Source organism: Peromyscus californicus, unplaced genomic scaffold (assembly GCF_007827085.1).
Source record: "Peromyscus californicus insignis strain IS unplaced genomic scaffold, ASM782708v3 Scaffold_20__1_contigs__length_68692818, whole genome shotgun sequence".
NCBI lineage: Eukaryota > Metazoa > Chordata > Mammalia > Rodentia > Cricetidae > Peromyscus > Peromyscus californicus.
Genome location: NW_026294503.1, coordinates 32,592,395 through 32,614,998, shown reverse-complemented (window position 1 = coordinate 32,614,998; position 22,604 = coordinate 32,592,395). Strand labels below are relative to the sequence as shown.

At 51.1% G+C, this 22,604-nt stretch overlaps 1 protein-coding gene across 2 annotated transcripts in view; it reads right to left on the bottom strand.

The window, feature by feature from the left end:
- The window catches only part of Ccn4 (cellular communication network factor 4), a 31,755-nt gene extending 19,506 nt beyond the window's left edge, over positions 1–12,249 (bottom strand). The window contains exon 1 of one of the 2 annotated variants that reach the window (XM_052747931.1): positions 11,995–12,249. In XM_052747931.1, coding sequence (XP_052603891.1) covers positions 11,995–12,063 — 69 coding nt within the window. In that variant the 5' untranslated portion in view covers positions 12,064–12,249. Of the gene's footprint in view, positions 1–7,342; positions 7,635–11,994 lie in introns of those variants that run through there. The other variant, XM_052747932.1, reaches the window with a different exon arrangement.
- Between the last annotated feature and the right edge of the window lie 10,355 nt (positions 12,250–22,604).

The window sequence follows — 22,604 nt, the reverse complement described above, 5'->3', positions numbered from 1 at the left end:
GTAGAGAGAAGGAATGCAGAGGTGTACAAGGTGGGGGCCAACGTCTTCCAGGAGTGGCAAGGCTGTAGAAACCACGATGGAAGTGCAAGATCGGACCCAGGGTCAGGAAGGAGGGCCGGGGACTGGAGTCCACCAAACAGCCAGCACAGAATATTGAGTTGGTGGCATACAGAGTCCCGAGTGCAGGAGCACGTGTATAAGTCAGGGTGGGTGTGAAGAGGCAGAGGCTGGCTGGCTGGCTGCTGATGCCCACTGAATGCATTGGCCAAGAATAGTCCTGAAGGCGCACCCATTGAGAGATTTTAGCAGGAGATGCTTGGGGCAGATGTGAGCTTGGAGCAAAACACACTGGGCCATTGTGCCAGGCCTTTGCTTGGTCATCATTCCTGTGGCATGAAGGATCTCTAGCCCAGTTTTCTCCTCTGCAAGTGGCATTCTTACTTAGCCTCGAGCGAACAGCTTTATGCTATAGCCCCCAGCTGTACAGCCTGTCCCCTGAGAGCCACCACCCTGAGGACATGAGGCCAGCCTCCAATGGGCCCTGTCACTCAGACTACCTCCCCCACCCCGTGTTGCTGGGTATATTATTTGTATTTTATACATCAGAAAGATGATGAGAACACCTAGCTATCTCAGAACATGGATTAGAACTCAGGTCTGTTGGATTTAGCATTTTTCCCACTATGGTGCATGAAGGGAGAATTTCTTGATGGAAGGAAGTAGCTGAAAGACGTGCAAGATACCATCTGGGGAGGTGCTGTGGGATGTTCTGTATGGCAAATGTGTTGCTGATTAGTCAATAAATAAAACACTGATTGGCCATTGGCTAGGCAGGAAGTGTAGGTGGGACAAGGAGGAGAATAAAGCTGGGAAATGGAAGGCTGAGTCAGAGAGACACTGCCAGCCGCCATGATGAGAAACAGCATGTGAAGATGCCGGTAAGCCACGAGCCATGTGGCAAGGTATAGATTAATGGAAATGGATTAATTTAAGCTGTAAGAACAGTTAGCAAGAAGCCTGCCACGGCCATACAGTTTGTAACCAATATAAGTCTCTGTGTTTACTTGGTCGGGTCTGAGTGGCTGTGGGACTGGCAGGTGAGAGAGATTTGTCCTGACTGTGGGCCAGGCAGAAAAACTCTAGCTACAGGAAGGCATCCAAGAAGCCCCTGGGAGCTGGTGAAATGGCTTCGCCTGTAAAAGTCTGATGACCTGAGCTTGGCCCGTGGAATCCATGTACGAAAGACAGATGCCGTGGTGTGCATTTGTAATCCCAGAACTCCTATAGTGAGACAGGTGGTGGAGAGAGGAGGATTTCCCTGAAGCCTGTGGACCAGCTAGCCCAAAATGTGTAGTGCAGCAGAAACAGAAAGGGTCTTTCTGCCTTAGCAAGGTGGAAGGAGAGGACCGACTCCTGAAAACTGTCTTCTGGCCTCCACACACGCACAAACTGATACTAAATAAAAATGAGTTAAAAATTAAAAACGAATGGGCTGGAGAGATGGCTCAGCCATTACTAGGCTTACAACCAAAATTAAAAAATAAATGAGAGCTGGCAATTACGGGGGCAGAGATCAGACCTTACAGAGCTGTCATCCTGTTACACATCACAGGGTCAGTGTGCCTACCCTGAAAGTAGGCAGACACACTGCCCTGGGACCCTGTGTTACTCTTAAGGCAGAAAGGGGAAAGTAAATCATCAAGTAAGGAGAGTGCTGCTTGGCTAAGAAGGACAGAGACAGGAAAAGAGAAAAAAAACAAAAACAAAAAACAAAAGGCTTGGTCTTTACAAATTGAAGTTGTTCACATAAAACTCCTTTTACGATGTGCCTCTGGCACCAGACCCTGCAGATGCTACTGTGTTAATGGGAAGAGAAGAAACTGGCATGCCTGAGATGCCTCCCAGACCGAATGAACAGCACATGCTCAGTCATAGCTGGCCTACCCAGCTCCACAGCTGCAAGGCCTACCTGCCCTCTCCACTCCGAGACCCTCTCCACTCCCTGCTCAGGACTCTTTAGCAGACGCAAAGCCCAACAGAACTTCCTGGACTTTCTTACCCACCAGAAGAATCACCTTGACAGCCAGAATACACTGACAATCTATTACGGTCCCAGAGATCCACACTTAGGCTGCTAGAGAGGAGATGGGCAGCAAGGCTGTTCTGGATAGTTCTGAATGCAGCCACCACCAACACAGATGCCCTGATCCCAAATGAACTCTCTAGAGTCTTCTAAATAGGCCTAGAGCTTGAGTTGGCCTGTAGTCCTTGTGATTCTTAAGAGGATAGGAACAATGGTTTGAGAACAATGGATGGGGCTAGGGAAGCCTATACTTTATGCATAGTATAAAGTGCCTCAAAGTGCCCTACACAGAGCCTCCAGACATAGCTGTGGAGCATACACCATTCTTTCACCCATCAGGACACAATGCTATTAAGGGATGGATAGAAATTCATCATATCCCTCGAGAGTTTGTTACAGTGCCTGAAAGTAGCTTGGTGGCAATGTCACTAAAAGTCCCACACTTCTGGACAAAGCAGACAGTGGGCAGGCAGGGTAAAAATCTCTGCTGTCATACGCACAGGAGTGCCTAAGCTGATTGGAGTTGAGAAGGAAAGTCCAGCATTGTGGGGAAGCCTGCATATGCAACTGCGATGTGCTGTTTACTGGTGAGCAGTGACTGAGGGTGGGGCAGCACGGTCCATCACTCTAGATGGACCCTGAAACTAAGTCAATCCTCTGGGCTTCACACAACGGGATTACTCCATTTTTATAAAGGTGCCCAATAGAGACATAGGATCAGAAAATGGGACCCTGCCTGGGTGGAAAGGACCCTCCAGGGGGCCCAGTGATGTCTGTCTCTCTTTTCTTAGGGCATGAGTTGCCTAGTGGTGAGATGACACAGGGAAGTGAGGGGACCTCATGTGACAGCCTCCCATCCTCACTACTGCCAGGGCTGGGCACTGGGGACTGCCATGCTATCTGAACTGTCCTCCTCATTTGTAAAAGGATGGTGGTGGCAGGGCCCTTCATCAGTCCTGATGAGAAGCGATATCCCCAACTCCAGTGGAAGAAATGAAGGCTCAGTGAGCTGAAGGAACTCCTTTGAAGTCTCACTGCCTGTGAGTTGTGTCTGACCCTGGTATTCCCTCCGGAGTATGCATTTGTCATTGCTAGCTGACCCCTGGTGGAACACTAGGCACAGCATCCCATTCGGCCAGGCTCTCCACTCTCCCCACCCCAGCCCTATTCCCTGAGCATCGCCCAAGTGCACCCTGGAACCTGTGGACACTCAGGAGGTTTCCCCTTGCTGGACGAATGGATGTGCAATTGGTCATTGCACCATACCCCCATCCATCCATGTTCATTCATTTGTTCTTCCCACCACACTTATGCACTAAGCCTCTGCTGAGTACCTGGAGCCTGGGGAGACAAAGCATGGGCCAGGGCAGGATTGTAATAAACAGAGATGATCCTTGCTTCCAATGGGTCCCACAAGAGGATAGAATGGTTCTATCCATTTTTCCAGCAAGGGAAAACCTCCTGAGTGCCCACAGGTTCCAGGGCACACTTGGGCAAGGATCAGGAAACAGCAGGGGAGGGTGGAGAGCCTGGTTGAAGCCTTTGGGGTGCTATGCCTAGATGTTCCACCAGGGGTCAATGTCGAGGCAAGAATAGTGGCGCACACCTCTAATGACTAGAGATCTGGTTGCGGGGTAGGGGGGAGTCTCCCTGCCTAGAAGCAGAGGCTGAGAAGAGAGGCTCTGGGGAAGGTAAGAGACAGGGTGGGTCTGGGCCCAGGCTGTGGTGCACACTACAGGAACCTGTGGATTCCACTGCCTTGCTGTATTTCTTTCTGGTTCTTTGGATGGTGCCACTTTTCCAGTGTCTCCTGGGAGCTTCTGGACAACTGGTCCCCTAGAGCACTGTGTGGGAGGATCTTGGCTCCAAGTCTTTCAGGCCCGGGCCAGGCATGAGTGGAGGGCTCTCTCCCCTCCCAGCACAGCCTTGGACTCCCAGGTTGCACATTCAAGAGGATTTCAGGGAGCAAAGTTGCCCCAAGTGTTCACTCCTGTTGGCTAGGGATTAGGACAAGGAACATGGAAGACTTTGTAATTTTCTTCCCATCAAATTTTAAACACTACATTTTGGGAGCCTCTGGCAGGACAAGGCAGTTTTGTGTGGAGAGATAAAAGGGGGCAAGAAATAAAGATGTTTCTAAACTATAAGCACTTCTTCAAATGTACACAGGCAAGGCATGGTAAATAGTGCTGTGAACCTAGCCCTTGAGGGGTAGAGATAGAAGGATTGTGAGTTCTAGGCTAGACTGGAATGTTCTAGGCTAGCTTAGGATGTATATCAATACCTTATCTCAAAAGCAAAGGACTTAGAGCCTCTATTGACCTCCAGGTATAATGATACATGCTCACTTCAAGCTCTAGTCCCTTCATTCAGAGAAGACAAGAATGTGAAAAAGACCAAGGGAGGGGTGAGGCAGCCCCAACCTGCCTACAGCTCAGGGCTTCTATGCAGAGACCAGAGGTGGTTTCTTTTGGCAGTTTTAAGAAAAATCACAATACAGTCTGGCAGTGGTGGCACATACCTTTAATCCCAGCACTCAGAAGGCAGAGGCAGGCAGATCTCTGAGTTCAAGACTCTTGATTTGGTACCAAGTCTAGAAGCCACTGATTGCTGCCTGGGCCTCTTAGCTACTGGGTCAGGTTCTCATTCAACATTCCCTGTTCACCCTCTCAGCAGGCCATCTCCACTTTAGAAAGATCCTTGGTCACCCCTTTCTGTCCACCCTCCCTACATACAATCTGCCTAGCCCCTACCAGGCCTGGCCTGGCTCTATGAGTCACAGCAAAGTCTGCCCTGAGCACCTACAGTGTTCTAGAATAGCCATTGACAGACCTGTAGGCAGCATGTCCGTTCAGGAAGGAACTTAGCATGAGCCAGGCCTGTGGAGAGCACAGCATATGCAAAGGCCCAGAGTTGAGGAGCCCAGGTGGGTCAAAAATTAAGAGGTGTTATAAGCTTTGTAGGAGTACAGGGTATGAACAAAGGTCTTCCATAGGGTGAGGTCAGTGCAGTTCTGGTTGGGTGATGTGATCCCTTCCACGTGACAAGGATAAGATCTCTTGGGCTGTCTGTAGCCCTACTTGGGAGATGTGAGAAAGGTTTCTTGGAGGTGTCCCAAGTAGGTACCATTCATGGCATGGAATGGGCAAGGCTGGAATGGAAGAGCAACCAGGGTATGTATGCAGAATGGAGTGCTAGGAAAATGAACTCAGGAAGTAGTTTTAAAAATGAGCAAGGTAGTCATGAAGGGTGAGTCTGAAAAACATGTATGGGCAGGGAGAGCTGGTTAGGGGCCCTGCTGTGCCCATCAAGATGGTGGGACCCCCCAGGGTCAGGCTAGGTTAGCTCTGGTCAGGACAACAGGGAACAGCTGTGGATTTGCAACGGACACTAGGACTGGAGAAACAGCCCTGGGACCTGGAGGGGGGAACATGACCAATGGGACATCTCCGAACAGGGACAGCAAGATTAGCAGCTCTCTGCAGGAAGGTATTCACATCTCCCCCACCTCCCCAACCCCCCAGGATTAGCCAGTGTGAGTTCTGCAGCTTGTTCAACGGTGGCTCCACCCCAGGAATGAACGTGTGGCTTCCAGGTAGCTTCCGCAGGAAGCAAGTTGAAGAGTCAAGTCCAACCTCTTGTCGATTTCAAGATGAGAAAATGGACAAGAAATAGGGAGGAAAGTGGTGTGCCCAGAGATGCCCAGCTACGCAGGGAGTCTACCATTCTACTAAGGACAGGGTTAAGGTTTAGCTTTCTTAAATCTTCTTCTATCCTTCGAGCCCCCTCAGACCTCTCTAGCCCTGGGGAGACCCACAGCCCACTTTCCTTCTCTTCCTCTACAGACTGGAGGCAGAGTCCCTGGAGGAGCTCTTAGAGCTTGGCCTCTGCCCTCCCCACCCCCTGCCCCCAGCGGATCTTCAACAGTGGAAACCTTGCCTGGTCTTGCCTCCCGATCCCAGACTGGTGGGCGGGCCAAGATCAAATCGCATCCCTGGAATGTCCATTATCCCCTTTCAGAGGCCCAGTTTCTTCTAGACTCTTCCCCCTCCCTCCCCCCTCCCCCCTCCAGCCTCCTTCTCCTCTTAGTGTATGGAAAAGAGGAGGAGGAGGAGGAGGAGGAAGTGAGGAGGAAGGTAGAGGAGGAGGGGATGGGGTAGGGGAACACGGACCAATGAATGTCAGGATGTCAGCATGGGAGCAGAGAATAGTTTATCTCATCCATTGTTTGAAAGTCCAAAAGCAAGCTTGAGGAAACCGTCTCCCAGGCAGGTGCCTTGTTTTCTCACCCATCTAACGCAGATCCTATGCAGGTGCCCCTGCTTCCTAACCGAATAAGCTATGAGCCCTACAGTCAAAATGGAGGGGCTATTGCCCCTGACTCAGCTTTTTTTTTTTTTTTTAATTTATTTTAATTTATTTTGGAATACAATTCAGTTCTACATATCGGTCACGGATTCCCTTGTTCTCCCCCCTCCCATCCCCCTCACCTTCCCCCCAACGCCCCCCCCCCCCATTCTCATCTCCTCCAGGGCAAAGCCTTCCCCACAGACTGAGGTCAACCTGGTAGACTCAGTCCAGGTAGGTCTAGTCCCCTCCTCCCAGGCCGAGCCAAACAATCCTGCATAGGCCCCAGGTTTCAAACAGCCAACTCATGCAATGAGCACAAGATCTGGTCCCACTGCCTGGATGCCTCCCAAACAGATCAAGCCAATCAACTGTCTCTTGTTCAGCTATGTTCATATCAGCATTGTTTGTAATAGCCAGAACATGGAAACAACCCAGATGCCCTTCAACTGAAGAATGGATAAACAAAATGTGGTACATATACACAATGGAATACTACTCAGCAGAAAAAAACAATGGCATCATGAGGTTTGCAGACAAATGGATTGATCTAGAAAAAATCATCCTGAGTGAGGTAACCCAGACTCAGAAAGACAAACATGGTATGTACTCACTCATAGCAGGATACTAGACATGAAACAAGGATGAATTGTCTGCTACTGACTCAGCTTTTTTTTTTGAGACACACACAACCCTACAAGCATCCTCAGTATCACTGTCACCATTGTCACCACCGTCTCTGTCATCACTACCCTCACCATCACTACTGTCAACACCGTAATCCCCGTCATGGTCGTCGTCATCATCATCATCATCATCACTGCGATTTCTGTTGTCACCGCCATCTGTATCGTCACTCCCTCACCACCATCACAACACCATTGTCACCACCGTCTCTGTCCTCACCATTACCTTCATGATCACTATCGGCACCAGCAGCAGCACGCCACCCCGATTTCCTCTGCTGCACAGTCCCCTGGAGTGCTCACTGACTTCGCTCTCAGGGCTGGGGACCTGGCTAAGCCGGCATTAGAAGAGTCCCGGCACTGAGTCCTGGAGAGCAGGCACTGTCCTGCTCTGCGCATGCGTGGTGCGGTAGCGAGCCCAGTCCCCCTAGTGCTTGTACTCCTGGACTGGAGGCCTGCCGGAAACCTGGGCCTCCACTTGCTTGGGCTCCAGCACAGCTGCTGGGACAGTGGGACTGTTTGCTGAGTCCACAGGCCTCATGTGTTTGCTCTCTACGCCTTCCCTCCATCTTCCCCAACCCCCCCCTCCCACCCTCCCTGGAATCTAGTGTGAACGTTTAAAGGGACATTTCCCCCTTCAAAGGGACAGTTCTGCATCAGGGACACCTTCCCCCAAGAGATTCAGCTTGCAAGCCCGGCTCAGAACCCTCCTCCCCCAAATGACCCCTCCTCACCAAACATTGCACCTTTGTGTCCATTTGTCAGCCACAGACAGAATTTCTAGTAGCTATATCAAAAGGAACCAGAAGTAGGTGAAATTGACTTCAATTGTATGTTTTGTTGAACCCAAAACACAGTCTAAACATATCCTATCAACAGGAGTCAGGGTAGGAATTAGAGAGTCTGCTACCATGAATTATCTCCACTGAGGTCTGCAATCCAATGGACCACTCATCAGGGTTTCAGGGACCCAGTGGCTGGGACAGGGGCTGCAAAGGGCAGTGAGGCCCTGGACCCCCAGCACACACTGCCTTCTCAGTGGGCAATGCTCCAATGTGTTGGTATACAGGGAGGCTAAAGCTGTGTGCCAGAACTCAGTGGCTGGGCCTCTTATCCTCCTATAGCTGGCAAGTGGGGCATCTGTAGTACACTGCCCCTAAGAGCTCACATGCCAAAGCGTAACTCTGAGGCCTTACAGACACCCTCCCAACCCCGAGTGGCTTCTATATCTGTGGTAGTCTAGCTGTGGTGTGGCTCCTTCCCTGCTCTCGGTGGAATCATTTGGGGGAGAGTCTTGTGGTCTCTGGGAGATAGTGAGGCATCACAGTAGGTTTTAGAGTTGGTGTCTGCACCAGGTCCCAAGCAGCCTTGGAAGGTCCCTGTTCAGTTGTAGACAGAGCTGTCACTAAACCCTGTGTTGTGTGGTGTGTGGGTTTGTCAAAGGACCGGAGGTCTGCCCAACCCACAGGTGGGGCACGTGTCTGTCAAGATTGGTATGGGGTAGCCCTCCTGAGATCCATCCCTGGACAAATGCCATACCCAGGGGGGCAAACTGACTGTCAGCAGCCTTTCTGCAGCTCCATGACAAGCCCTGTGGTAGGACTGAGCTAGGTGGGGACTTAAAGACACTGCAGGGCTCCAATCTGGGGGTGGGAGTGGGTGGGGCTGCTGACTCACAGGCTGTACTGTGCCTAGGTCTGTCGAGACTGTGGGTCCCACTTGATTTCTCATTTAGAGGGCAGATTTCATCACACACCCAGGTCTCTGGGATTCTGTCATAGGTTCTGGGAATAGAGGATGAGTTTGTATTCCCTATCTAAACAATGAATTCTTCCTCCTCCCCCGCTTCCCCACGTCTTTCCCTTACACACACACACACACACACACACACACACACACACACACACAATTGTGTGAACAGCCAGCACACACGAACAGGGAGAGAAGATTCAGCCAATTGCAGAACTGCGTCCCAACCTGTTTATCCTGGAAGACCTTGCCTTGTTCTCTCTCATCTCTCATTCCAACACATGTGTGGATGTCTCCAACCTCCAGCCTCACCAACCTCCAGCCTCTCCAACCTCCAGCTCCGTTGGGGTCTAGTCCACATGTATCCCATTTCTGGGCAAGGACTCAGAACAGTGTAAGGCTTCATTGAAGAAGGCTGCTCCTACATTCAAATGTCATATCCACAGACTGTTAGCTGTGTGGCCTTGGGCAATTTATCTACCCTCCCTGAGCTTCAGCTTTTGAGTCTACAAAGGAGGTTGGTTGCATTTTCTTATTATTATGACAGGAATTTCAGAGACGCTGAGAATCACTAGATGTTGGGGGTACCGAGTTTAGTACTTCTCTCGCTGTACAGGCATGACACATGGGTGGGTATTAACAGGGACACAGACTTTGGGAAGTGTGGGGCGTTTACCCAACCACCCCCACAGTTCCCCAGAGTTTTCTTGAGTGTGAGCAGCAGGAAATATTAGATAGAAGGATTTATTGCAGAGAATCTTGCGGAGATAAACAGATAGAAAATAAGGATAGCCTTGAGAGAGCCTGAAACCTTTTCCAACGGGCCCCAACTGTCTCTGCCCCAGGGTTTTTATAGAGACGCCAAGGGGTGGAGCAAAAGACCTCCTCCCCCAGCACAGCCAAGTGCAGACCATCTCAGACACCTGCACTCAGGCCCGTGGTCCTAATCATCCTCTATGCGGACCTGCTGGGTAAAGCCACGAGGAACCCGAGAATGGGCTCCCACAGGGAAGACTCACATACCCTATCCCCTACCTCTTAGCAGGTGGGCACTCAACACTTGTCCAAGAAAAAGAAACGAGATAAAAATAAACTGTTCCTCACACTGAGTGTCAACCACAGCACTGCCATACGCACCAGGCTTGGCATCTGAGCTCAGGATCTGCCTCCCTCACTTTGGATGGCCCCCTCCCCAGCTGGCCTCCCCCTCCTGCCAACAGCCCATTGAGCTGCGTGCACATCAGACAGCCTCTCCCTCCCGGCCCACTTCCTCAAAGTCTCCTTGGCAATTCTCATTTCCCACATACTTTTCCCTTCCATACGGCCAATGCGAGTCATTCTTTCCATGGGGCCCGCAGGCCCCTTGCTGGACTTGAACTCCCTTTCTGTATTAGTTCTGGAGGATGCCATGTGTGGAATTTGGTCTTCTGGGCAGAGCCCAGCTTTTTACCGTCAAGGGTACTGTGTCAGTGGATAGGGGTTTTGAGGGCATCCTGGGAACCCAGACCTTTGTACTAAAAGGCCTCGAGTCCACTAAGAGGATGGGGTGGGTAGCCTGGGAGCTTTTGCTGAAAGCATCCCCTCCGGACTCTGGATCTCTCTGCTGAGATCCCCTGAAAAGCCCTGATTCTGTTCCCCACTGTCCCCCGGCCACGGCAGCTTTAGTGGCGAGTGAGCAGGCCCCAGTGAGGCCTGACCATGAGCCTTTCCTCTCATCCCCTCACCCTGACTCTGACTGTCCTCTTACCAATTCTCCATCCACACCCGGCCCTCCCAGGCCCCGCCACCTGTAGGCTTATACTCGGTCACAGCCAGTCCTGAGGCAGAGGCAGGCCTAGTTCCTTCCTTCCTGGGCTCCAGAAGTAGGAAATGCTGGGAGGACTGAGAGGTGAGGATGTGCCCCAGTGACTGGCTGTGACCCTGGCCACTTACTCATCCTGACCCCAGGCAAATCCCAAGTCACTCCAAACCCCTGCTTCTTTCTGGCTGTCCTTTGTGAATAGAGCTGCTTGTTTGTTTGTTTGTTTGTTTGTTTGTTTGTTTTTGTAGGGTTAAGTGCTGGCACCAATAAGCACCATGCCAGGGCTAGAGGACTTGGGTGCAAACTCACCGGACAGGTTCATTCTCTGCATGCAACACCTCAAGGTGCCTTTTACCCAGTCCCAGCCAGGTCTAGTTCTGAGCTTCACTGGAAACGGACTGAGCCTGTGTGCCCACAGGAAGGTAGCTGAACCCTCACTCCAAGTCTCCTCAATCATGAATAGGCATGTTAGCCCCTCAAAGAAATCCTTGGCATAATTCCATAACAATAGCCCTGCAACTCCCACAGTTTTGGCCCTCATGTGGGACTCAGACTCAGTGGGGCTGAGGCTCACCCTGCTGCCCCAGGCTGCCTCCCCTCTGCCCAGCCACCCACATCACTGCCCCACCAGCTTGCCCTCTTGTCCACCCCTCCCCTCTCCCGCCCCTGCTCTGCTCCAGCAGGCTTCCCTACTTTGCCACGTGTCTCCTTCCCTTGGCTCTTGAGGGTGCAAACTTCTGTCCCTCCCTCTGGACCCAGGTGGGAGAGAAGCTTCCAGATGCCTTCTGGGGATGGCAGGACAGGAACATACTCACTGGACAAACCATGGAGGGCCGCAGGAACTCAAGGTGTCAACCGTTGCAGCTCGAAAACACCCAAATGCGGCTTGCTCAGAGGGAATTTGCTGAAAGCAGGCATGCTCCTTCCCAACTAGCTTTCCCTGCACCTCTCCTCTTGGGAGCGCTGATGCTCAGAGTCCTGGGATTTTCAAACTCACAGGCTCTGGATGCCCCCAACAACCCCCTCTTTTTATGCTGCTCTGAATGGGTGAGTGATCTACCCCAGATCACACAGTCAGTCCGGGGTGCTGATTCCCCAACCCTCTGTTTTGTTGAGTGTTCTTGTATGAAAAGAGAAGCAAGCAGGCTGGATCTCTTGAAGGGTGCTCTTTCTGCTCCCACCCCACCAGCTTCTTCTGATACCAGCCACTCTCTCCCTATCTGTCCACCATTCCAACCCATCTTGCCTTGACCCCCAGTCCCTTGGCCTCAGCACCAGGCGGGAAGGGATCAGATCCCCCTCACTGATCCTTTCCAGGCAGGACTCACCGTGGCCAGGACGTTGCCCGCCACCAGGGCTGCCACAGCTGCCAGCGTCCAGGGCAGGAGCCACCTCATGCCTGGAAGTCAGCGGCACAGGAGCTACCTTTCAGCCCAGAAGATGCAGATGCCTCTCCAGGGAGCTGGGCCAGGACTGGGCTGGCCCATCAGAGCAGCGGAGAGCCTTCCTCAGCCCCCGGGGGGGTTTATGAAAGCGACATCTGACGTCAGGCCAACAGACTAGAGCCCTGCATTTTCCTCTAAAAAAACTTTTCCTGCTTCTCTCCCTCTGTCTTTTTCTTCCCTCTGTCCCCACCTCCAGCCCAGCTTGGCCAGCCTCCCTGCTCTGACAGCTCTTAAAGGGAAAGTCCCAGGACTGACTCCACATGGGGAGTGAATTCTCACCCAGCCTTGTCCTCCTTGTTCCTGGAAGGATCAGGTTCCCGGAGCAGGAGGGAGGAAGCCAGAGGATGCAGGCTGGAGGTGGGGATGATGGAGACAGTGTGGGGGCTTTGCAAGGGCTGTGGGGGGGCGGGGGAGCTCCCCTTCTGTCTCACTGCCCTCTTCCCATGGGCTAGCCTTTCTTCACTGTCTCTCGTACCTCTGACTCAGCTGCAAGCAAGGCTCTTACTCCACCCAGAAATGACAAGAATTTACCACTGACATGCCTGAAGGTGCCAGCTATCAGCAGGGTCTGCACTGCTCCTCAGGGCCACGGACGCTGGGGGCAGTTCCTCTCTCAGCTGGTTCTTCAGCCATGATCCTCAGTCCGTTAGCCTGCCTTCTGTGTCTTTGGATATTTCTTATTCTTGGTGGGATGGGGCTCCTGGCCTTGGTCCTGGCCTTGGACCTAGTCAAAGAAATCTCGTGTTTGCATGACAAAGAGAAGGGAGCAGAGAATCTTCTGAGGATCCAGATCCACATCATGAAGTCCCAGAAGCTCCCCACGGGGAACTGTTTAGCCTCCCGCCTCAGCTTCCCCTCTGCATTCTCCTCTTCCTGCATCCTAGAGAGACCAGAGCAGACTGGCATTATGGCCAGCGTGGGTCATCTCCTGGGTGTTGTCAGCCAATGTCTGCCAGGGGCTCCTCTTTCGCTCTTGAGTACCATTCCTCTGTCCTGTCCCCATGACACCTTCCCTCTGCTGCCTGCCCGAGTCCTGCTTAGTGGGAAGACTCCATTCTGTGCACAAAGCATTCACCTCCCTTCCCTCTCCTGGCAGCTCATTAGCAGGGGATGCTGTCTGTTTGGAGCAGCAGTGGCTGTACCCACAGAAGTCATTTGTGATCACCACAGACATGGCTCCCCAAAGGTAACTCTGATGATTTATTTAGACATTCACTCAGATTGGGCCTCTGATCCAATTCTAGCCAGTGAGACATAAGAGGAAGTTGAAAAAGGACCTCATTTCTTAAGAAAGGAGAGTTCTCTATTCATCTTCTTTCTGGTGTGTAAATGTGATGGCTGGAGCTGGAGCAGCCATTTTGGTACTAAGAGCAAGGCTGGGACTGAAGAAAAAGTCTGAGTTCCTGGGAGTTTATGATCTTATTGAACCAAACATGATATGAATCAGCAACCCATGGCCTTAGTCACAGGTATTCAGGTATTTTGTTCTTTGGAGTCAATCCACATGAACTGATATTTGAGAATTGAAGAAAATAGTATACGTAAGCAAAGCAGGGCAGGAGTGTGGAGCCATGAGGTCAATCACCTGGATAGCTTATGATTTTCTTCTCATTAACTCATTCAATTACTTCTGTAGCTGGAACCCCTCAAGGCCAGCGTGCTGGCAGGTGATATTAAAGGACTCTCCCTAAGTACTGGGGACCAGTGAGTCATTTATGGCCATTTGACAGACAACAGGCATGGACATGTCCCATGCCATGGACCATCTTACAACTCCCTCTGTGTTGTGTGGCCAGGCAGAGCAAACTCAGAAGTGCTGGGCAACTTAAAGGCTCACATATCAGGGTGCCCTCACATATCATTGCTGAAATGCGCAGAGTCAGAAAGAGATTTCTCAGGCCGTGTGGACCAGCCTCAGCTCCTGAGAATTCCACATCTCTAGCCCGCCAAGCTGAACTCACAGAACACAACGCTGTGGCATCTTCTCCCTCCCTGTGCCCCATGAGCCCTGCCTCTTCTCATCCCTAGGGAAACCCCCGCTCTGTGCCCTCCACCTGGGGTGACTGGCTGTCCGATGTCTCCATCAACTTCCCAGCCATTTCTTTAAAAATGCTCACTGGAACATTCTGTCTTTGGGGAAATCGAGGCCCAGAGAACAGATACCTGGCATGCATTTTAGTGTGAACAGCAGAGAGCAGTTACCTGAGGTACCAGTATAAATTCTGGTACCAAGTTCTGGACATAAGTGGGGTTTTGATCCAAGCCATGGGAAGGTGTCATAACCTCTTTCAATCTCCACTTCCTCTGCATTCTCCAACAGCCTCTTCCTAGTATATGCTTCCTGATGGCTGCCCCAGTGTCCACCATGTTTGACTTTCAGGTTTTACCCCATCTTGTTCTCTAGTGAACAGCCTTGCCATACCTTCAGTTCCCCAAGGCAGACCCAGAGAGCCTCTCGCCTTTTAGGAGTTTCTCGGGACTTGGGACTCAGGGCTCATTCTCTGGCTATCATCACAGCTGATGCCATTCCCATGTGATTGATGGATGATCCAGTACTACCCAAAGAGAACTGGGTTGAATTCCTGCCCCCCTGGCACTTTCAGCTGTGTGGCCTTGGAGAAATCACATGAGTTCTCTGTGCTCTTGGTTCCTTCCTGTGGCTCCTGGTGATGATTATAATGATGATGATGATGATGATGATGTGTGTATGTGTGTGTGTGTGTGTGAGTGTGTGTATGTAGGGGGTTGCAGGCAAGCTTAACACAGAGCAAGTACCCAGTAGCCCCCTCCTCCAACCCTGTCTACAGAATGTTCTCCATCTTCTTGTCCCCTGTCCTGGTAACACTCCCAAGGTGGGAGTCTGGCCGAGGGCATTCCTGGGTCCCGCACCCCAGCCTGCCATGCATGTGCAGGTCACAGAAGGACTGCTTTTGGCTGTCCCCTTGTTCCTTCCAAAGCTCGGCCTTCTACTTTATCTCAGGCCGGCTCCCTGCACCAGCAGGAAGCTGCAATCAGGCAGGAGGCGTCCTGGCAGCCCTCCCGGAGCAGCTGTAAATAATAAATAAATTCCAAAGAATGGATGGGGGAAGGGCTTCCAGAGGCAGGTCAGAGGACAGCCTTCCTCCACCAATCAGTGAGGCTGGCCTGACCAGAGCCAGATGCATGGAAGATTCCAGACCCAGTCTCGGGACCAGGTACCCAGAGGCCCCGAGGCTGACATCTGTATCAGATTTGCTCACAGCCTGTTTGTCTGTCATGTATTCATCCCCTGAACATGTTGGGAGCCCGCACTGCTTGCAAGTAAAGTGGCGGAGGGCCAGGTCTATGCAGGCCCGGGCTGGCTGTTTAGCATACACATTGGTGGCCTGCTGATCTGGGTAGCTGCCTTGAGTGGCAGTGGGTGGGTTGAGCTCTGTGGGGCCCAGGCACCCCGTCCTTTCCTGGGACCCAAGGGACAATGGGAGGGAGCTCTGGGCTTCAGGTTTAAGTAGATGCTAACAGGAGCAAGGTAATTGTTCTTCTACCACGCCTAACCTCCTGCCTCCGCCATGGTCTTTCTCATTTCCCCTCTCTGCTACTGGGTCATTTTGCTCAGGTTGACTTGCTGGAGTCCAGCCACAGATAGGGGACCCTAGGACTCTCCACTACGCACAAGAGAGGAAGAAACAGAAAAGCAAGGGCCTTGGTACAGTAGCCTAGGTGACTTAACCATACAAAGGATAACGTTTGCCTCCAGGGTCCTGACACACAGTTGGTCCTCAGCACCTGGGAGAGGCTGAGCAAATGGTTGTTGGTTGTTATTTGTCTTCTGTGTTCTTATCACAGAGGCTCAGCTTGTGTGGCCAGCCTGGGGCACCTGGGGTCAGCCCCCTCTCCCTCTCAGGGCCCCTTCCATGAGGTTGGCTGTGGTGTGAGGAGGGGTCTCCAGTTCCTCTCATCACTGGTCACCAGGTGAAGTCTACAGTTCTGCTAGTTTGCTCTGGTAAGGACAATGTCAAGGAGGAGACACTGAAATGGGATGACAGAAACGCCACCCTAGTCAGCTTTGCTCCCACGTGGCCAGCAGATGCAGCCTGTCTACACTTCAAAAACCAAATGCAAAGGGGTCCGAACTCCAGGAGAAACTCCTTTTCGGGCTCGTAAAGGGTCTTGGGCCCCTGCTTCCAAGCACTTGGAGTCTCTAAAGATGTCTGACAGCATTCTGTGACCCCTCTGCTAGATCAAGATGGAAGCTTGCCTGTCTCGCGTCCTCTGATCTCAGTGCCTCTCACGCTGGAGCCCACACCCCCACTTCCTGTACCCACGGTGCCTCTGTGGGGGATGCACAGAACCCATGAACTTTCACATTTGACTTTCTTGTCTGGAGGCCCACCTAATCCTTTCAGTGATTGCAGCCAGGGATGCTGGGCTTGGGTTTTATGGAACATCTATCTGCTTTGGGGTCCATCTGTGTCTTTGTCCAATATTTCATTCTGTGCCTTGGGTCTGGGTTCCAGCCACAATGATCTAGGCTGGGTGCAAGATGGCTGCTGTTAGCCACAGGGGACACACACACACACACACACACACACACACACATGCATACACACACATACACACATGCATGCACACATGCACATGCAAATGCATATTCAGGAATATATATACACACACACCAAACAAAATTATTTCACCTTTTCTGGTAGAAGAAAAAGGCCATGCATCCTGTCTTTCTCATCTTTCAGGGATAGTAAAATGAAAGGAGAATGCATCTTTCTGTGTCTCAGTTCTGTGTGACAAGAAGCAACACAGGCTGTTGCTACTTCCTGGGCATGCCCTCCTCACGGCCAGGCAGGCATCAGTTTCCTCTGTCTCTCACAGAGGCAAGTAGCAGAAAGAAATGTGGCCCATGGTCTTAGGCGTTTGAAGACTTTGAGACTTTAAAGACTCATGCCATTTTGAGTTTGCTCTCTCTGCTTTGTGTTTGTGGTTCAAGATGTGAGCCCTCAGCCTCCTACTCCAGCCTCCATGCCTGCCATCATGCTTCCCCCACCACAACCGACTCTTTTCTCTGGAACTGAAAGCCCAAATAAACTCCTATAACTTGCCTTGGCTGTGGTGTTTTATCACAGCAAACGAAAAGTAACTAATACATTGCCCAAGGCTCAGGCAGGCTCTAGAGTCTGGAACTCCGAGGATTGTGGAGCCTCTGAGCAACAGTCTCCTGAGTTTCTGGCCTCTGGGCTACTCACAGGAGGAAGCACTTGTGGCTCAGAGGTCCTGCAGACTTGCTGAAAGAGCTGGGCACATGCTGCATCTTGGCTCCTGGCTGGTTTGGGTTGGCAGCCGCTAGCAAGCGGGCATTCCAGGCTGGGGAACAGTGAGCAGCTGCTGTACAGCCGTGACAAAGGATGGCATGCTGCCTTCGTCCTAGGAGCCGGGGGTTCTAGGGAACAATGGAAGGAGGGATAGCGATGTAGACCAAACCCAGCTTGTGATAGGAGAAGCCTAACACCTGAGCCATGCCAATGATACTCCATGGTTGTACAGGCCCTCACTGAGATGTCTGATGGTGGGCTGAGCCCTCATTGAGACATTTAGCTTCAGACTGGGGGCTTAGGCCAGGCACTGACTGCCTCAGAGGCAGTGCATGGCTAAAAGGAGGCATCCCTAAGGACCTGCTCATGAGGTTCACTGGAAACTCATAAGGCAAACAGAGCCCTGGGTCTGCACACTGAGCTCCTGAGTCAGCATGTCTCCAAGCAGCCCCCCATCCCCACTGAGCCCACAGGAGATCCAAGCAGAAAAGCATATGGAGGTTGGACCATGAGTCAGCCTCAGGAGGTCAGGGCTTTGTTAAAGGCCTCAAGTGTTGCCTGTGTGAGGTAAGAAGATAACTCATTTGTTTCCTCGACCAATGAAATCCACTGAACCTCAGAAAATGCACACACTCTATATTCATCAAGTGGGAAGAAACTCATGCAGTATTGCTTATGCTAATGGGACCTGAAGCAGCCTAAGGAAGGGGAGAGTAAGCCTTGGGTGGTACGAGAATCCCAGTAGGAACAGTGGACACTGGGCCAGGGCTTAACCCAGAAGTGACTGAAGGAAGAGCATTGGGAACACAGCCCCAGCAACCACCACCATGTGCATGGGAGTCAGAGGCACACATTCCACAAGGTAGGTACATGTTGTAGGCCATGCATTAGAGATGCTGCTTACAGCTGTGAACAAGGGAGATGGACACCAAAATGGACCCAGAGAGGAACTTGGCATTGGTGATCACTGAGCTATGGATGATGGGAAAATTCAGGTGTCTTTAGTCCTCTGCTCCCCAGGGAAATATCATCTACCTCAGAGGAATGGGAAAATTGGAAGAAGGAGGATTTTATTTATTTATTTATTTATTTATTTATTTATTTATTTATTTATTTATTTACTTACTTATTTTTTGGTTTTCCGAGACAGAGTTTCTCTGTGTAGCTTTGCACCTTTCCTGGGACTCACTTGGTAGCCCAGGCTGGCCTCGAACTCACAGAGATCCGCCTGCCTCTGCCTCCCGAGTGCTGGGATTAAAGGTGTGCGCCACCACCGCCCAGCAAGAAGGAGGATTTTAAAGAGGAGAAAGAGAAATGGGAAAGGAAAGTGGGGAATGAAGTAGTGGGCTGGCGCCCCTTTCTGAATGGAGACAGAGGAGGCGTGGGTGGAGAGGGGGTAGATGGGAGTCCGGGGGAGGGGATGGGAAGAGAGGAGGGAGGGGAAATTGTGGTCGGGATCTAAAATAAATGAAAAAAATGTTAATTAAACAAAAAAGAGGAAGGCTGAGAGGAGCAGGGAGGGGGAAGAGGAAGAGGCAGGAGGGGAGAAAGGAAAGTCACATTTGTGCCAAATCAAGTTCAGGGCTCTTCCCAGCAACGTAAGTTCTAATACCCACCCTGAACACAAGAAAATGCCCTTCCACAGGTGAGCGCTGAAGTCACCTGTGACACCCATGCTACTATTCATGAGCCAGGGAAAGAAAAAGAATAAATCAGGGATTGACCGTAAAACATAGAGGGAGGAGCTAAACTTGGGAGAGCGGCTGCCATGTTGCAGGCATGGAGGAAGTTGGGGGGGCCGGTCAGAGAGACTACTGGCTTCTTTCGGCATCTGTGGAAAATACTGTGGATTTTATCAGCCCAAATGACAGAAAACGTCTTTGAGTCCATGATCCAGGTATCAACAGGGCCTGTCTCTCTCCTTGCCTTGAAGATAATCATTTTCTTTCTGTGTCTTCTTAGATCTTTCCTCTGTGTCCTGGTCTTAAGAGTCACATTGAAGTTAGGGACAGTCCCTATGATACCATTTTACTGAAACTACGCCTTAAGTACCTGTCTCTAGCTGGGCAGTGGTGGCGCGTGCCTTTAATCCCAGCACTCGGGAGGTAGAGCCAGGCAGATCTCTCTGTGAGTTCCAGGCCAGCCTGGTCTACAGAACCAGAGCCAGGAAAGGCTCAAAAACTACTTAGAGAAACCCTGTCTCGAAAAAACAAAAAAACAAACAAAACAAAAAAAAGTACCACTCTCCAGATCCTGCCATATCCTCAAATTGTGAGGTATGCTGACTAGCTCTCTCTCTCTCTCTCTCTCTCTCTCTCTCTCTCTCTCTCTCTCTCTCTCTCTCTCTCTCTCTCTCTCAAGTTAACAAGAACTAGGGTTGCCTGGAAAGTAGGGGCCTCAGTTGAGAAAATGTCTATATCACATTGGCCTATAGGCAAGTCTATGGGACATTTTCTTGGTTAATGATGGATGTGGAAGCACCCAGCTCATTGTGGGCAGTGCCATTCCTTGACAAATGGTCCTGGGTTGTATAAGAAAGCAAGCTGAGCCACCCACAAAGAGCAAACCAGTAAGCAGCATTCCTCCACAAGTTCTGCTTAAATTCTGACCCTCCTTTCCTCTGAGGAAGGACTGTACACTATAAAGTGAAATGAACCCTTTTCTCTCCACATGGTTTATGGCCATGGTGTTTTATGGCAGATAGAAACCTAAGTCATGTGGGTGGGACTTTAACATCTGTCTTATGGAGGACACTGTTCAGCCCTTGTCAGACAGCTGGTTACCCACAGAGGTAGAGCTGAGACCCACAACTTTTAGCTCATCTATTCCTTTAGTTACCCCAAAATGCTCACTGGCATTGCCAAGACTCTTTTCTAGACACACTGTTGGTGTGTAAGTAAGTGGTGGGGCGCTCGCTCAGGCCCTGCAGTTGCCCGATCCCATCAGGAAAGCCTCACACCTCATCCTCAGGACAGCATACCCAGCTGTAGCACATTCTTACCCACATACCCTTCAAAACCAGGGTGACTCAAGGGTGTCTGAGCAGCTGGGCACTGGTCCTGAGTGTACCCTGGCCAGATTTCCTTAAATCTATCATCAGCTCTCCCCAGGACAGGAAGTAGATGTGCTGAGGCACAGGCAGAGCCAGATATGGCTTGACAGTCCAGAAGAGTGCATCCTGTCATTGGGGGAAGTCAGCTGGGCTACTGCATCTCTCCCCGAACACAGGGAGCATGTGGCATGGACAAAGAGCAGGTCTGTGATAAGTGATACTTCCCCCTGGCACCAGTGTGGCCAGCTGGATGCAGATATGAATTTTTTTATCTGGCGGGAGGGAGCGCTGTGTTTCACACACTCTGGAGGCTCTGAGAGCCAGACAGCCCTTCCCCCAGTCCAGTCTTCCTGTCAAGACTGTCTGGGAATCTTGGACAAGACCAGGACGGGATTCCTTCTCATGCCTCTGTGGAGTGTGACGCTCTCTGGAGTTGAGTCTGTGGGTGCTACATCATCTGAGACTGTTCTCAGCCTTACGTCCGGATTCCAGGCCACAGGGAGAGAGACAAGAATATCACCACGCTGAAGCAATGTGACCATTTCCTATCCCTCTCTCTTTACTCAGTGACCCAGATCTTCACCCCTACCTGCCTCTTACTAGAGTGTGGGTAAAATGGGTCATTTTTGTTCCATGGGTGCCTGTGGGCTCACCCTAGTACCAGGCCTGAGCTGACACAGAAGGGCTCTAGATCAAGACAAGCCACCACAGAATTAGGGCAGGTCAAGAGATTCTCTGTGTCAAAGAGGAAAAACACTAGATAGTACATGCAGGATGAACAGGAGTTTTATCTCTGGATAAAGGGATATGAGAGGATTCCAACTTTCGAAGGAGGAGGAGGGAGATGAGGAGGAGGAAGAAGGAGGAGGAGGATCATAAATTACCCTGTTGTAATAGAACTCAATATTTACCAATCATGTTGTATACACTAGGTGCTATTTAAGGCACCTTGCACATGTTAATTTATTAATCTTCATGACAGAACAGAATAGTGTCCTCACACCAGCTCCATTTTACATATGAGGTAAGTGAGATGCAGAGAAATTAAGCCATGAACCCCAGATTTCCTAGCTCTGCTAGCCAGTGGCAGAGAACATTCCAGAACCTGCTCCTTATCTACCCTCTAGCTCTCTGATTGCTGTAGAGAGAGACTCTATCCTTGCTCATTAAGCACCTATTGTATGCCAGACACAAGAAGGAGTTTGAATCTTTGGAGCCCAATCGTCATAGTCCTGACCTCTAAAGAAATTAACATATGGGCAAAAAGTCAGTGCCAACAATGTCCACTATGGTTGTAGTTGAGACAAACCCAAAGAATTATGGGCATACCAGGTTTTTTTTTACTGTCTGAGTGGAGTAGGGTGGTGTCAGAGGTGGATGGGCTCTTATGGTAGGATTACTTAGGTAGAAGGAGACAGCATAGCTTTCTATGCGGAGGGGAAAATTAACGACTCAGGCAGACAGAGCTCTGTATGTTTGTGGGATTTTAAAGACTTCAGCCTGACAGGGCACTCTGAGGTGCCAGGTTTTTCTAAACACTTGTCACCCTGTGAAGGCCTGCGCTGTCCTTCTGAGGGAACACTTAAAAGGGCTCAACAGGAAAAGTACATGGTCAGACCTTCTAGAATGTTCTAAATAGAGGCTGTGGGGAAGGAGCATGGCAGGGGGTGGGGTTGGGGTGGGGTGGGGAGAGCATTGACAACAGGGAGTCCAGTTGGTGAAGAGGCTGGGTATGAGAAGTCGCTGGGGCTCAGTAACATGTGAGGAGCAGTGAAGAGGAGACCTGATGCAGAAGGAGAAGGTGTCAGGATGTAAGCCGGTCCATTCTCCAGGTAACAGGGATGCTGAGGAGTTTTGAGCTGACCATAGTGAAAAAGATGGAGGCCAATGGGCAGGGTGGGGGAGGGATGGCTGGGCTGGGGGATATGGGCAGAAGGAGGGGAAAGGGTTTTGCCATATCCTTGTTCCTTGGGTGATGGACTCATGAATACTGTGGGAGGTGGGAGCCATTTGGAGGGTTGCTGATGAATCAGGGTTCAGTATCTGTGGGCAAAGTGGTGAGTGACAGTGAAAGTCAAGAGGATCGCTCCAACTGCCAAGCAGTGTGCTCCTTGGGGGTGGCAGCAGGCTTGTATGTCCTCACA